Here is a 15,329-nt window from a genome sequence, read left to right as displayed (position 1 = left end):
GCATGTGAACTAGCACTTCATGGAAAGGTTAGAGCTTCATTTGTGGTTTGATAGGCACACTGGGGCTCTAATAGCAGCTTTAGAAGTTGGCTGGTTTACAATGTCAATTCTGCTGTTTTAATACTCCATTAAATTTAGCAAAACACATTGTCTGCCCAATCATGGTTCTTAGCACTTTGTGCTAAGGGTGTAAGTGTTGAATCCAGAGATTCACACTGAGCCATGCCCTGTTTCTCCTAACTGACCTCTGAAAATCCCACCCTACCAGTGTGTAGCTATGTGACCTTTGCTCACTGTTTGTCTTGCCCTGTTCTAAAGGGTCTTGCATCAACACTTCCCATTACTGCCAGCCAAATTGGTTTAGCAAAGTAAGTTAGATTTTGTTAATCCTCTTGCTGCTGGACTGTCCTCAAGAGAAGCAGAACAGAAACTCATGTGTGGATGGCCCCAGACATGGGGCAGCTGTCTGTCTGCTCCATTTTAGACAAGTCTGTGCTGATTATTGAGGTTTGGTTCCTAATGTAGATAATTACATTAACCACCAAGACCTTGGCGATTACTTGCTCTTCTAGGTTGAAGAGCACCTTTCTGTTTTCCCACAAGTGGTTAGTTCTAGAAACAACCATCTTTGGGAGAATTTGCACCTTGAAGGATTGACCACTTTGATCCTCCGTGTTTCCAAAGGAATCCCAGTGACTCAAGAAGCAAGAAGGAAAATAAGGCTGGTTTTAGCATGACTTATCCTAAGGAGGTGGGGTGGGGCACAGTCTCTGGCTGTACAGAGCACAGCTGTCTGCTGGCATCAGCGTTTGGGTAGTTTCTGTTGGTCTTTGGTCCAACTGGGCAAGTCTGGAGGACTCTGACAGCACTGTCTCCTGCCTGCACTTGCTGTTCCACCCCATCACCAGAGCTGCTGCTCCCTGCAATGCCACGCTCAGCATTCCCTGCACAGAGCACTCTGCTGGGATGGTGAGCTCTGTTCAGCTGCCAGGCACTGGTTTAACCTTTGTTGTGGACTCCACCACGTGTTGTGGTCAAGATTTCGCAGCTGGTGGTGGACAGGAGAGCTCTGAGATCAGAGGGGGCTTCCTCTAAGCTGGGAGGTGCCGCTCTGACCTCAAGGCCAAGTTGTGAACAACTAAAGGAGCATATTGGGAAAAGCAGCCTGCTCCTGAGGGATCTCACACTATAGTTTATTTCTTAGCTATTTAAGGATGACTGTTTTAACTGAGGTCTGAGCCATGACCTCCTGTGAGGGTCCCCAAGAGGCATCTATGCCTTGGCTTGGGAGTTTGAGGAATTTGGGTTCAGTTTGTGGAGGATGTCAAACACCACTTCAGACTTCACCCACTGGCTTGCAAGGAATTCAGGACCCAAGTCCTGTTGCAGCAGGCAGGGATCTGTCCACAGTGCAAGGCTGAGCTGGGATGGTTCCTTCCACCCCTGTTTGCTCTCTGCAGGCTCTGCTCAAAGTTCAAGCAGCAGTTTAACAATATGGTAAACACTGAGGCCAGACAGAGTCTTGGGGTTGGATTGGGCCATCCAAAGTTAAGGTTTAGAGTGCAGAATTAAGACACTTCCTTTCTGGGGATGTCCTAGTTTCTCTGCTTGGGATCCTGTGACTAAAATAGCTGCAAACAGCTTGGAACGGAGTCCAAAAAGTGTTGCAAGTAAAGGCTGCTTGCTGCAAGTGTTGATAAGCAAAACTTTCAGTGCTGGGCTCCCTTCCCCAGCCTCCTCATGAACCAGCAGTCTGTCTGCAAGACTTCCTGGAGTCCCTTCAGTTCTCACTTCCTTGTGGCTTCTGGAGGAGCAGCTCACCTCAGTACAGCCTTTCCAGGAGCTTCAGCATTGGTCTGACATTCACAGTTTAAGTTCCACTGTTCTCTGAATGCTCTCAGTAGTATTTGATTTGGGGGATTTTGGGCTGAGCACCAGTCCTCCTAGAGCTCTTTTGGCTCTGGGATACAAGTGACCGTGGCAGGAGCAACGAGGCACAATGACTTTCACCTTTCCTGGGCAATCTGAAGCAGTGAAGGATACAGCTTAGTCATAGGGATATCTTCTCCTGCCAGGTGCAAGGCAGTACGATTGCCAGAAGAATTCAAAGGGCCAGCAGGAAACCATGTATGATTTAGGTCCTGGTTGTGTGTCCAGCTGCCTGGGAAGCTGGAGGAAAGAGACTTGTTGGAGCTGTTGTAGGACACAGTAGTTTAAAGGAAGGCTCTGGTTCTTAGGTGAAGGTTCAACACCCATCTGTCTCACTGATGGCCCACAAAGCTCACTGGGCTGGGACCAGTCAGAGAGCTGTAGTTTGTTCAAAATCAGCCTTGGTGGGGCAGTGCAGGGCCTGCAGCCAGGTGTGCAGAGTGCACCAGGAAGGTGCCAGCTGTTGAGGAGGGCACTGTGTGGGAGTAAAGCACTTCTTACCCAGATGAGGAGCGTGGGACATCCGTACCAATCCAGGCTGCATCACTGCTTCTGCGCCTCACTCAGCATGAAAAAGTGCCCTGTAAAGGTCATAATGTGTGTTTTGCTGACTGCTCTGCTCATCTCTTCCCCTTCTTTTCTTCAGGCTGTAAGACTGGAAAGTACCTACCAGAACCGCACTAGATACATGGTGGTGGTGTCCACCAATGGCAGACAAGACACGGAGGAGAGCATCGTCCTAGGAATGGATTTCTCTTCCAATGACAGGTACTCAGAGTGCCCAGGTGGGGAAGTCCTTGTGCTCACCCCCACACAAGTTACCTGTAGAAATCACTGTCTGGTGTCCTGTGTTTTCTGGGGACAGGCTGCTTCAGCTTTTCTAGCCTAACATTTTTCTTGAGATTCAGAATTGCCTTTTTTTATTTCTTGAGAGGAGGTAGTAAATGTGAAGGCAACAGTGCAGGTCAGCATTTCCCTCATTCCTCCAAGTATCAGGCTTCTGTGAGGATGTTCAGTGCCTCTGAATGGTAAGGTCCCCAAGCCCTGCATCTGCACACCAGAGACAGGGACAATCTTCATGCAGAGAAAGAAAAAGCTGCAATTAGAGGAGCTGGACCTCAGCATTCAGGAGAACAGGTGATAAATAAGAGAGGGACTGTCAGGCAGTCCCTTACCAAGGTCATGGCACAAAGGCCTGATGGCAGTGTCAGGGTTGGTGATGGCAGATCTTGCACACCATGTGCTGTCCCCAGGCAGCAGTGTGTCATCAGGGTTTAGTGCTTCTGCTTCATTCATTTAAATTCCTGCTGACCTTTCCACAAGGCTGCGGAATGTGGCTGGGAAGCAGCTTTTGCTGCTGGAGGGGCTGTATGCCAGGTGACAGCAACCCAGCAGCTTCAAGGGCAGAAACTTCACATTTAGAAGGGGACAGTGGGCACTTTGGAGAGGGCATGGAGGCACATGACTCTCTTTAAAAGAGTTTAAAGTAAATATTTGCCTTTATTGGAAGACAATCAGCTGGATATTCAATTTTGGAAGGCTTCATACTCATGCTTACTTCCAGCATAGCTGCTACAGGAATGAGTCTTGCTTTTGACACTAGTTGGAATAAATGACTTCCAGGTAGTTATTAGGATCACTAGAAACTATTTTTTAACTATTTGGCTAAGAAGTTGCCTTCCAAATATTGCCTGCTGGTTACAGCAGCCACCATGCTTGGTTTGGATGCTGAGCTTGAGTGATGCCTGCTAAAATGGGGGACCAGCTTGATGCTGCCCCTGGCTCCTGTCTCTGCACATGTGTGCACAGCTGTGATGTAGAGATGCTCTTGCCTGGGAGCAAGAATAACTTGTCCTTGCACAGGTTGCTGTGAGATTGGAACTCTCTGTTGGCTGTGATGTACCAGCGCTGCCACCTTTGATAACTGAGAGCTCACTGGTATTCAGTCTCTAATAACACAGCAGGGTCGTTTTAGCTTTCTGCTGGAGTTCCTGGGCTTCTGGATGGTCACTGTGATCTGCCCTCCCCGAGCCCACTCGGTATTTATAACTCCATGTAGACTTGTTGCTATGGTCTCTGATAAGCGCTCGCTGAACAGTATCACTATAAATACCCCAGCCACCTTGGGAAGCCTTTTAAAAACACATCTTTCCATGAGCTCATCTCATGTTGTCAACAGAAATAGCTGCATGCTGTCTCCTGGTGCTGGGCACCAGGCATGTGCATTTCCAGGGCTCCCTGTCTGACCCTCCAAAGCCTGGTCTCTCCCTCTTCCCACTCTTCTCTTAAGCTGGAGGCTGGCAGGTGTGCTGGAACTGCTGGAAATCTAGGAGCATAAGAGCAGGAGGCAGTTGAATTCAGTTCTTCAAGATGCTGTTTTTATTATGGAGCAGATTTGCAGCTTTATGAGATTCAGCTCTTTTCATTTAACAACATAGAGGAGGTTGTGTTGGGTTCCCCCACCCCTGCCTTTTTCCCATCACTTGGTTTCTGCTTTTAACTTGGCTTTTTGCTCAGCCTTACAGAAATCTTGGGGGACTGTGAGGGCAAAGAGAGCAAAGCAGCTGAGAGAGGAATGGGATTGCCAGGGATTGTATGGCGTGGCTGTTGTGCTCATTCTTGAGGGCAAAGAAGGGTCAGGAGTCAGCCACAGGTGATAGGCTGAGATTGCCAACTTGCCATGCTGCCAGTCATCCTGCTATTGCACTGCCCTGCTCCCAGTCCCCAGCAGCTGTGGCTGGGGGACAAACAAGAAAATAAAGCTGTGGATTGCAAAATCAGAGCTAGAACCAAACCTCTTGAGCCTGAGAGGGATTAATCTGTAAAGAAAGCCTTGAGCTGACCAAAGACTGTGAGCCCCCTCTGACCTTCTGCACAAAGTTCAGTGGTTTTGGATCCTGTTTGCTCTTTTCCTGGGTATGTTAACCCTTCAAGCTTGCTTGAAAGGACAGTGCTGTGCCCTGAATCTGGTTAGTGATCCTTGCCAGGCCCCTGTAGAACAACACTGGCGCTGTTTGTCTCTGAAGCAACAATGGGATTTTTCTTTTTCCTATTGAATACAAGAATATGCAACTATTGCCATGAAATTAGAATAATAACGTGATGCTGTAGTAGATAGACTGACTTTTTCTTTCTCACTGCAGTAGCACTTGTACGATGGGCTTGGTGCTGCCTCTCTGGAGTGACACCTTGATCCACCTGGATGGGGATGGGTGAGTGCCTTTTGTGTGTTCTGTGTTAATACAGCTTAGAACAAGGTGCATGGGGAAGGATTCCAGTGCTTGCAGAGCCCTCACAGGTCCAGCAGCCCTCCTCTGTTGACCTGTATCAGGTTAGCAGGCTCAAAGCCCTCAATCACAGTGGTTGTGGCAGGGAACAGCAGTAATTGACTTATCTGTGAATAAACACGCACTGAGACAGTGGCTTATGTGTGTGTTTAAGCTGGAGTAAAGGAGCTTTTACTGGAGAGTGGGTGTGTAGTGAAAGCTCCTTAAAGGGATCCTATTATGTGTTCCTCCATCATGCTTGCAGCAGGCAGCACTCAGCCTAACATAAAGCAAAAATGATGTTTCTCTGCCAAACAGACACCTGACTTGCAGACTCCTGTTTGTGCCAGTTACTCAGGCTGTCCAGTGCAGTGCATGGAATGACTTTTCTTTCCTTGGTAGCTGCCCCAGGATCTCTTTAGCTGGACTCTGTTGCTCCCAGCTGTGGCACTGAATTTGTGTTGCCAAGGTAAACAGCACAGCCCAGCACTGTCCCACTGTCTTAGTTTCGTTCCCAAACAGCAGCTGCTTAAAGAAGTTATCTTAGAGCTTTTAGTGTGCTATTTTCATCTGTTTGCTAGCTGAACTCAGCAGTGTATGCTTAGGGCTAGACCTTTGCTGTTCTAATGTGCTAAGACTATCAGTTATTAACTAAAAAGTGACTTTTGGGAGACATTTTTACTTTGCCTTTTTTCTTCTCACCAGAGGCTTCAGCGTATCAACAGATAACAGGGTGCACATATTCAAGCCCGTGTCTGTACAGGCAATGTGGTAAGTACTTACTACAGACTGTCCCAGTGATCCTTTTTCCAGGTGTTTTAGCTGCTTAAGCTCTTAAAAACCAGATGCTGCTTTAGGTTACTGTGATCTTGACACCTGCTTGAGCAGCCAGAAGTTTCCTTCAGAGACAGGGAAGGAAGTTTGGTACCAAAGGAAAGAAGAGATGCAAGTGCTGGTGTAGAGCAGCTTTGTCTCAGCTGAGGGCAGGAAGGAATAGGGTAATTTTCCTTGCAAAGGGCTGCTGCTTTGAGCCCAGAGTCACATTGCTTTGAGTATATGTTTGAAATATTTTGAGATATGTTCATTGTGATAGAGGAAAGAGAAGCTGCTTGCATTTTTCTTTCCTTTTAGGGTGGTTCATGTAGTGATCATGAAAGTATTTCTGGCTCGAGCTTCTTTGCATTGCAAAAATACATCGCCTGTCAGCGATGCTGCTGTCACCCCAGTGATTTTGACCTGGATCCTTCTGATCCCAGTCAAAGATTTAAAATAAGCTAAAAATAGGAGAGGGGGATTTGTTTCCCAGCAGCAGCTGAAGAAACTTCTGCCATCCCTTGTGCAGTGAGAGAGGGCAGACACCTCAACATCTCAGTGCAGTCTTGAGCCCTTGGTTGTGCATGTCTGATTCCTGGGTGTTCCTGCTCTCACATGGGACAGCTGATGGCACAGTAGGAGCTGTCAGCACCCTGTCTTGGACACAAACTCTGTGCATCTTATTTAGGGCTTGGGTATTTGTAGCAGATTTTGGAACCAGAGACACGGGCCTGAATTGTGGGCACCTTCACTGCTATCCAGCCTTGTTTTGGCATGCTCCAATTAAGACATGCAAGCTCTGGCAGCGTGTGGGAATCCACAGCCTTGCAGGACAGCCTGGTGCACAGTGCCAGGGGTTTGTACCAACTGATGGGACATGAGCAGCATCCTGGATTTGGCTGCTGCTTGATACCAGCCTGAGGAAGAAATGATAAACTGACAAATGTTGTTCCCTTGCTAGGTCTGCTCTGCAGAGTTTGCATAAGGCTTGTGAAGTGGCAAGGAGCAACAACTACTATCCAGGGAGCCTCTTCCTCACGTGGGTCAGTTACTATGAGAGCCACATCAACTCTGACCAGTCGTCAGTCAACGAGTGGAATGCCATGCAGGACGTGCAGTCCCACCGGCCCGACTCGCCCGCCCTCTTCACAGATGTGTAAGTTGGGCTGGCTCTGCTGAACTATCCCCAAATGAGGACAGCTTCCACAAGAGATGGCTCTTAATTAGGTATTAATAAGGAGAAGCTTCCTGTTCCATGTAAAAAGTGGACTCATGGTGAGGTAAACACCAGCACTGGAAGTTTAGCCCTCCTGGGGCTCCCTTGCATCTCCTCTGTTTTCAGTTGAGTTGTTTACCTTGGGCTTTGCTTCTGCAAGGTGAGTCCCATGTTACTGGTGAGAGAGGTGTGGTGTACCTCAGCCTTGTCTCTGCTGGTTTTGTCCTCTTGTTCCAGGCCTGGAAGGAACAGGTTTCTCTGGACTTTGCTCTTACACTGGCACGTGTCTGAGCACATGTTTAGGCTAACATGGTCTTTTTATCTTTACTCAGTTCATTTTGCTGTAAAGTGAAGTGTTTATGTATGGACTTCAGGTAAATGGGTAGACAATTTGGAAAGGCAAAATTTATAGGCTGTATCAGCATTCAAGGTTTACCACCCCTGTCATTAGTAACTGCTGATGGTACTGATACCATATAACCTGAAAGTTAGTATGTGACCAGATGTGGTGCCAAGTGTGAGGGTTTTCACTTGCCCATTTTATAATTACTTCACTGGCCCCAGCTGCTTTCCCAGAATAATAGTGCCTTTGGTTGATTTATGCTCCCAGATATTTCCTGTTGCTGGAGTCTAGTGAGTGAATAATGATGCTGAGCAGTTGTTCAGCTGTGAACAAGTCTCCACACTTGATTGTTTTTTAATGTACAAGGCGGGTGGCTGAAAAGTTTTGGCAGGCTGACAGATGAATATTTTCTTGTAGCTTTTCATATATAATTTTTATCTAACCCACCCTTTCCCTGGTGGCACCTTGAAATTGAATGATTTCCTTGGGACACTTAAACAGCACTCTCTTAATGGAATCCTGAAATAATGCATGAGATTAAAAGAACCAGGAACTTGCATGATTTTTGTTTGTGAACCACTTGTACCATCCATGCCCTCCCCATCCTGGCAGCCTTCCAGAGAAAGGGAAAGGTGGTGGGACATGGCACTGCTGGGTCCCCTCTAGAGATGCTGGGTGAGCCAGCTCCGTGCTGCTGCTCTGCTGCAGCTTCCCCTGGTGTTGCTCAGGCTATTTTTGCAGCTGGTGATAAGGCCCCTGGCAGCAGAGGCGGGAGGAATGCAGAGGCTTAGCTGCCCTCAGCTCTCCATGTAAGGAGTTTTGGAGCTGTTACCTTTCCAAGAAAGGTAGGGAGAGGCTTAGATATTGCTCCAGAGGGTATAATGCAGCCTTCCCAATTTAAATTTTACCAAATACCAGGGGTACTCTGGATGACTACAATGGATTAGGAGCATTCAGTTAGTGGCTTTCATATACAACTGTGAATCTAAACTGGGCTTTACTGTCACCTGAATTCCCTCCAGAGGACATGCCTGGGGGGAAGTAGTGTGAGAGTCTGAGGCTCTACAGAGCATGCAGTCTATACCTATTTTAAAAGTGTCATGAATGCAGTTTGTTTTCCCTCCCAGTGACTCTGTTGCTTTCTTCTGACAGCCCAACTGAGCGAGAACGCACGGAACGGCTGATTAAGACCAAATTAAGGGAGATCATGATGCAGAAAGATTTGGAGAACATCACCTCAAAAGAGGTGAGTGGTGAGGGTGCAGCACTGGAAATGCTGTGGTGCAAACTAAAGAGCTCTGTGCTTCATGCCATGAAGAAAGGCCAGAACAAAAGATTCACATGATTTCCTTGTGTCCCTCGTACCCACGCAGATCCGCACGGAGCTGGAGATGCAGATGGTGTGCAACCTGCGGGAGTTCAAGGAATTCATTGACAATGAAATGATAGTGATCCTTGGGCAGATGGACAGCCCCACACAGATATTTGATCATGTCTTTTTGGTGAGTCTAACAGTGAACACAAAAGTAAACACTCCAAACACTTTTCACTACGGGTTGGTTGGCGCAGGAGCTTCTGGAGGAAGTAAAAGGAATTCTGAAGGAAAGATTGGTTGATCCTGGGATCAGTTACTCTTAAACAAGACAGTAATGAACAAGAGCAGTTTGGCTTTTTGGCTGCACTAAAAAGTGAAGGAAAGGTTGGTTGATCCTGGGATCAATTACTCTTAAACAAGACAGTAATGAACAAGAGCAGCTTGGCTTTTTGGCCGTGCTAAACTTTGCCACGTAGCACCAAGCTGTAGACCCTGTACCTAGTGGATGGAAGAGACAAGGTCTTAATTCTAACAGTTTCTCAGGGCTGTTTCCATTGATGTAAGACCAGTTTTGTGGCTTTAACTGTCCCGGGTAGCCACATGCCAAGTTCTTGTGTTTGGGGAAGACATAACATAGCGAAGAGGGAGGGGAGCTGTGGAGTGACACTCTTTTAACATGGAAAGCTCTGAGTTTGTGTGATCCAGGAAGAACAGAGTAAAGTAACGAAGAATCCTGGAGATAAGTCACTTAAGGAAACATAAACATTTTGCTGTTTAATGTTTTGCTTGCTTAGTTGCTGCTGGGGCCTGTCTTAATTACTGCAGCTCCTTCTGGTGAGTCAGCGTTCCGCTGGATTTCCCAGCCCTGGAGCCATGGACACAGGTTTGGTTGGGCTGTCTAGCCTGTGAGCTTGGCTCAACTTTAAACAAAGCCATTCCTCTTGGACCAGCTGGTCTTTCCAAGTGGAGAGGGCCTCTCCCAGTCTCTGGCTCAGAAGGGATGGTCTCTGTTAATATGAGCACTCCCAGGATATCATGTTGGGGTAGGGCCAGGAAACTTGGAAGCACCTAAGATGTAATGGATTTTTTTTTGCAGACTATGTGTTACAAGGAGAGAGAGGGACCTGTTACAGGCTTAGGTGCTGGCCAAAAGCTGTTACAGGCAGCTGGATGCACTGCAGGGCTTGGAGTCTTGGCTCTGAGTGCATTTAATGGGGAGAAAACCTTTCAAACAAGGCTTGCAGGCAGCACCAAGAAGAGCTGTGGTTAATGTGTGGAATAAAAGTGTTTGCAGAGCAGCTGCTGTGGTGAGGAGCAGTGCTGCTGGGGCTGGGCACCAGCTTCACCCAGGAGCATGTGTGCTGCAAGGCACGGTTGTGTTGTGAGGGCTCAGAGAGGCAAGGAGCTGTTTCCTTCCAGGTGGAGGCAAGAACCTTGTGGGATCCCATTTAAGGAGTGCTAAAAGAGCTAAGCAGGAAATAAGAGAACTGATGATGTTGGTACTTGTGGATCAAAGGACAGGAGAAAAGGCTTTCACCCCTGCAGCATTGTTCTCCCTACCTGTGGAAACTGATGGTTCCCAGGCCTGAATTAAATTGTTCTTCCTTGACTGAGAGAGACATTAAACTGAGTCTGGGCCTTGGTGAATACAATCAATCATCTTCATCTGAATCATCTTTCCATTTGGGAGCCATTTTAGGGCAGGGAAGCAGAGAGCTTGTGCACCTTCAATTTTGAAGGAAGTCTTTGAGTGGTTTTGTCCTCAGTCAGGTTTGTGTTTGAGCAGGAAGCCAGCAGCTGTGTGTGCTGCAGAGGAGAGGGTTAACTAGCCAGGGTTAGTTAAATGTCTTCATTTCTCTCCTCACACAGGCTTTGAACTTGGGGAGAAGAGGTGTAACCCAAGTGAGCTTAGGTGTTGCTGCCTTTGATGTTCGAGATGGGTGTTTTGTGTATAAACAGCACCTGGATGGCTCTTAAATGCAGGCAGCTTCTCCTCTGTGGGGCAGAACTGGCAGCAGCCTCCAGGGGAAGGGTGGGGTGGTCCTGTCTTGCTGAGGTTGATTTGTCAGCAGTTTGCAGGAAGTGCCAACACACAGTGCTGGGCTCTTGTTGGCAGAGCTGCTTGTTGTTTCAGAAGGGTTCTGGTTAATGGGGTGACAGAAGGGGCTGAGCATCAGCCCTGGTTACCACTTGTGTACCCCTGTGCTCACAGGAGCCCCAGCTCTCCAACCCTTGGCTGGTCAGCTCTGGTTCACTGTCCCTCCCTCCACCAGCTGCCTGGCCATGCCTTCTTTCTGCCTGATGTGCCCCTTTGCATGTTTTCCCTGCAGGGCTCAGAATGGAATGCCTCCAATTTGGAAGATTTGCAGAACAGAGGGTGAGTAGCTTCAGGCCACTAGCTTAAAAGCAAGAGCCTGGCCACACTTTTGTATGCAACAAACTCTATTCCTTACCTGCTGTGTAACCTGAGTCTTATTTAAGGGATTGCAGATCCAAACGAGCTCTTGCTTCCTCCAAACTCCTTGTCCCACAAACAGGCACCTTAATGTGAAAGGATCTTACCCTGACCTTGACTGATGTCCCCAAGGCAAACAAAGGAAGGCAGCAAGCTCATAGCTATAAGTAGTAAAAAGCTGCAATTGCTGAACTGGATGCTGCATAGTTGGCTCTGTGCCCTCAGCCCCAGCCCATAGTTCTGGACTGATTACAGAGGCACTTAGGACCTCCAGGCTGTGCAGGAAGGAAAATGTGGAGAAGAGCATTTGTTCCTCTGAGTGGGGCCCAGTAGGAAGTAAAGTCCTGTAGGAACCCCACCAATGGGTTCCTCTGTTTCCTGCCCTTTCTACTTTTCAAGTTTAGATTGTCCTTTCTCTAGACCAGGTGGTTATAAGCACCAAGATTGTGCAATTAAATAATTATTCATGGGTTTGGCTTATTTGTGACAAACCAGTGGAAAAAACTAATTGTGCTGGTGAACTGCTAGTGTAATTCTGTACCTCAGAAATTCAGCCTGGCAAAATTGACTCTTCTTGGTGAGCTCAGGGTCTGCTCTGGTTTACTTGAGTCCAGCAGGTCCTACTTGATTGCCAGTGATCTCATACCTGCTTGGGAAAGGGGATGTCACCTTCTTGCAGTTTCCTTGTTCTGCCTGATATCCCAGCATGAGTGCATTTCATAAGCATCTTACGAGCAACCCTCAGGGCTAAAAATACTGAGTGCTGTGTACATAAATACCACATGCTTTCTCTAGCAGTTTCCTTTCCAGAAAATTTAGGGATAAGAAATAAATCCTCCCCAGTGGCTTATTGTCTGTTACATCTCTCTATAGTTGTTTTATGTGTTTGTTTAGCTCTGGTGTTACTGGGAGGCTTAGGCTTCCATCTTCCTGTGGTTTTGGTGCAGCAGGAGGAGAGATTCACAATGGGGCTGGAGAAGGTGTGCAAACACCAATTGCAGGAGCTGCTGTGGCACAAGTGGTGCTGACATATAGAACAGAGGTGGTGGGCAGTGTGAGCTGACATTGTGCAGAGGAAGTTTCTATCCATGGATCTCTGTTATCAGGCTCTGAAGTGCCCAGCAAAACCTATTGTCTGTGCTAGCTGCTGCTTCCTTGCATTAATTCCTGGTTTCCCAAGAATTTTGTTGAAGAGTGCACTTCCAAATGCCCTTGGCAAAGCAAGGCAAGGCTGCAGTGCAGCAGTGGGACATCTCTCTGAACTGGCTGTGTTTCCCATGCAGGGTACGGTACATTTTGAATGTGACTCGAGAAATAGACAATTTCTTTCCTGGGCTCTTTGAATACCACAATATCAGGGTTTATGATGAAGAAGCTACAGATCTTCTGGCTTACTGGAATGATACCTACAAATTCATCTCCAAGGCAAAGTAAGTCTTTTCAGAAAACACAACACACACATTTAGAAGATATATACTAAGCATTTTGTTTTCCTGCTGATTTTCTTAACTGATTTTCCTCCTTGCCTACCTAGCATCATGGCATTTTCATTTTGTGATTTGCAGTAGAAGAGCATCTCTGTGCTAGAGGCTGCTCTGAACTGCTTCATATCTTTCTGGGATGTGTTTCTAAATTGTGACACCATGTTTGTGGTACAGGTTCTCTTTTCACTTGGAATGTGGCATGATACCAGTGGGCCATTTGGGCTGAGCTCAAGGGTGCCACACTAGTCTTCAGAGGTTTTCCTGTATCTCTGTGTTTTTCCACTGTGCAATAACAGCTTCAGAAGAGCTGTTGTAACAAAATCTCTTAGGAATATTAACAAGACCTTGTTCTTCAGTTTCTTTGTGTGTCTTGCTCCAGTTTGTAAATTGGATTATCAGATCACATCCCAGACTCCAGCTGTGGCCACAGTGCTGAAAATATGCTCGATAATTCTCTGGTGAAGAAATTGCTGTTTTCTTCAGCTTGTCAGATGTTTTCTGTTTAGTGATCCTCTTCTGTTCTTTCTCACACTTTAGGAAAAATGGTTCTAAGTGCCTGGTGCACTGCAAGATGGGAGTGAGCCGCTCAGCCTCCACAGTGATTGCCTATGCCATGAAGGAATACGGCTGGAACCTGGACAGGGCTTACGACTACGTGAAGGAGCGGCGCACGGTCACCAAGCCCAACCCCAGCTTCATGCGGCAGCTGGAGGAGTACCAGGGCATCCTGCTGGCCAGGTGGGTGCAGGGATTGATCCTCATTACCCATGTTGAGGTGTAACACTTCAATATTACTCAATTTTTGAGTTATGCAAGCTCGGGTTCATAGCAAAGGTAGCGCTCTGTTTTCAGGGGTAGCTCAGCCTGGGAAAATGGGTGTAACCAGGAGCTGTCAGGAAGCTGTTTGATTTTTAGGATGTTTGCTTTTTGGAAAGTAGCATCTCATGAAATGTTATCTGAGTGCAGCATTCAGAGCTATGCAGGCTCCAGCAGAGATAAATGATGATCCTGTTGCTTGTAACATCACTTGGCAGGGAACTCGCTTTGTCTCCTCACAGTTCCCTGTTCAACATGCCCCTCCTCAGCAGCTGGTCTGGTTTTATTTAGATCCCTTTGCTAAGTGTTGGTGTGAGGGGAGGGGACAGGATGTTCTGTGCATTGCAACAGTGGTGTTTATTCCTGCCTGGAGTCCTGAGGCTGGTCTGGAGCTGGGCCTGGGTATGGGCAAGTGTGTTGTAATCCCAAGCCAATCACCTGACTAGCAAAAAGACATAAATATTGCATGTTTCTAGGCTGTGTTAGGCAATGTCTTCACGTGATCAGCAGGAAGGAGGTAGTGATACTCTGTTTTGCCAGGTTATAGTATTTAGTTTGGGATCCTGGTGTGCTTTGCCTGGAAGCAGATCTGCAGCAAACAGAGTTACCCAATCTGAGCCTCCTGCCACAGGCGGTGATCTTAGCTGGTTTGGACCAAAGTAAATAGTAAATTTCAAAGCTTTTTCAATGCAATTGGGAGATGTCTGCTTTTTGCAAAATCATTTAGGTTGGAAAATAGCTTTAAGGATGAGTCTAGCCATTGTTTTATATACTGTTATTTACAACAGCTCTGTCACTCATGTACTGTCTTTAGGGCACACTTCTTACCTCTGTCCCTTCATGTCTATTCTATCCACTTGCAGTGACCTCCATTCCCTTTCATTGTAATAACTTTTTCTTCCTCCTTTGCTCTCCACCTATTCCCATCAGTCTGACTGTGTTTGTTGTTGGGCCAGGCCTGGATTCCCAATTTTTACACCAAGCCCTTGTCCAAGCTCCCCTGTCACTGGAGTGTGCTTCCTCTTTCCCCCTCTGCACAAGTAAACAACCTCAGGGCTCCTCCCAACTTATTCCCTGACCAGGTGCACCCACAGGAACTTCATCCACCAATTCTTCCCATCCTTCCTCTCCCCTGCTCCCCAAACCCTGCCTGCCGTACTGACCCTCTTTCTTTCCAAAAAGCAGCCAAGTAGTATCAAGTCTCAGGACAGATCACGTGGAATAGACAATTTTAAAAAATAGTGCCCTGCTGGACTGAAACCCCTGGAGACAGACACCACACCTGCCTTGGGTGCCTCATGTGACACCAAACATGCTGCTGGCACCAGTTGGTAAAGGTCAGTGGAGTCCTGAGCCAGAGGTGACCTGACCAGTGTAGTGTGCATTGAGCACACTGAGGAATTAGATCTCATTGGTGTAGAAGGGAAGTTTTTTAGGTGTGAAAAATGCACCAACAGGTTGGTGAACACCTGTGAGGAGCTCTGGTGTGGGAGCAGCTGGTATCTCACATCTTCCAGCCCTGAGCCCAGCAGTTGGTTTGGGTAATCTGCCAGTCTGGTAGCTGGTGACATGCCTGCAAAGCCACCCTGTACAAACATTTTGGTTAAGGATTATTTTTCCCTGTCTTTTAGTAATTTATTTTTTGGAGGTATATCTTTCCTGCTGCCACCATTTATAGCATGTGGCCTCCCT

The 15,329-nt window shown here is 47.3% G+C and overlaps 1 protein-coding gene across 2 annotated transcripts in view; it reads left to right on the top strand.

Annotated features, from left to right (window-relative positions):
- SSH2 (slingshot protein phosphatase 2) overlaps positions 1–15,329 on the top strand; it is a 90,128-nt gene that overhangs the window by 64,405 nt on the left and 10,394 nt on the right. For both annotated transcript variants that reach the window (XM_054287127.1, XM_054287129.1), the window contains 9 exons: positions 2,576–2,697; positions 5,073–5,141; positions 5,901–5,966; positions 6,970–7,164; positions 8,720–8,813; positions 8,941–9,069; positions 11,213–11,259; positions 12,621–12,767; positions 13,359–13,559. In XM_054287127.1, coding sequence (XP_054143102.1) covers positions 2,576–2,697; positions 5,073–5,141; positions 5,901–5,966; positions 6,970–7,164; positions 8,720–8,813; positions 8,941–9,069; positions 11,213–11,259; positions 12,621–12,767; positions 13,359–13,559 — 1,070 coding nt within the window. The remainder of the gene's footprint in view (positions 1–2,575; positions 2,698–5,072; positions 5,142–5,900; positions 5,967–6,969; positions 7,165–8,719; positions 8,814–8,940; positions 9,070–11,212; positions 11,260–12,620; positions 12,768–13,358; positions 13,560–15,329) is intronic.

The sequence above is a fragment of the Melozone crissalis genome, unplaced genomic scaffold (assembly GCF_028551555.1).
Source record: "Melozone crissalis strain CALT ecotype California unplaced genomic scaffold, PUWL_Pcris_2 ptg000057l_1, whole genome shotgun sequence".
NCBI lineage: Eukaryota > Metazoa > Chordata > Aves > Passeriformes > Passerellidae > Melozone > Melozone crissalis.
Note: the sequence above shows the minus strand (reverse complement) of the source record. Positions and strands in the feature narration are given on the sequence as shown.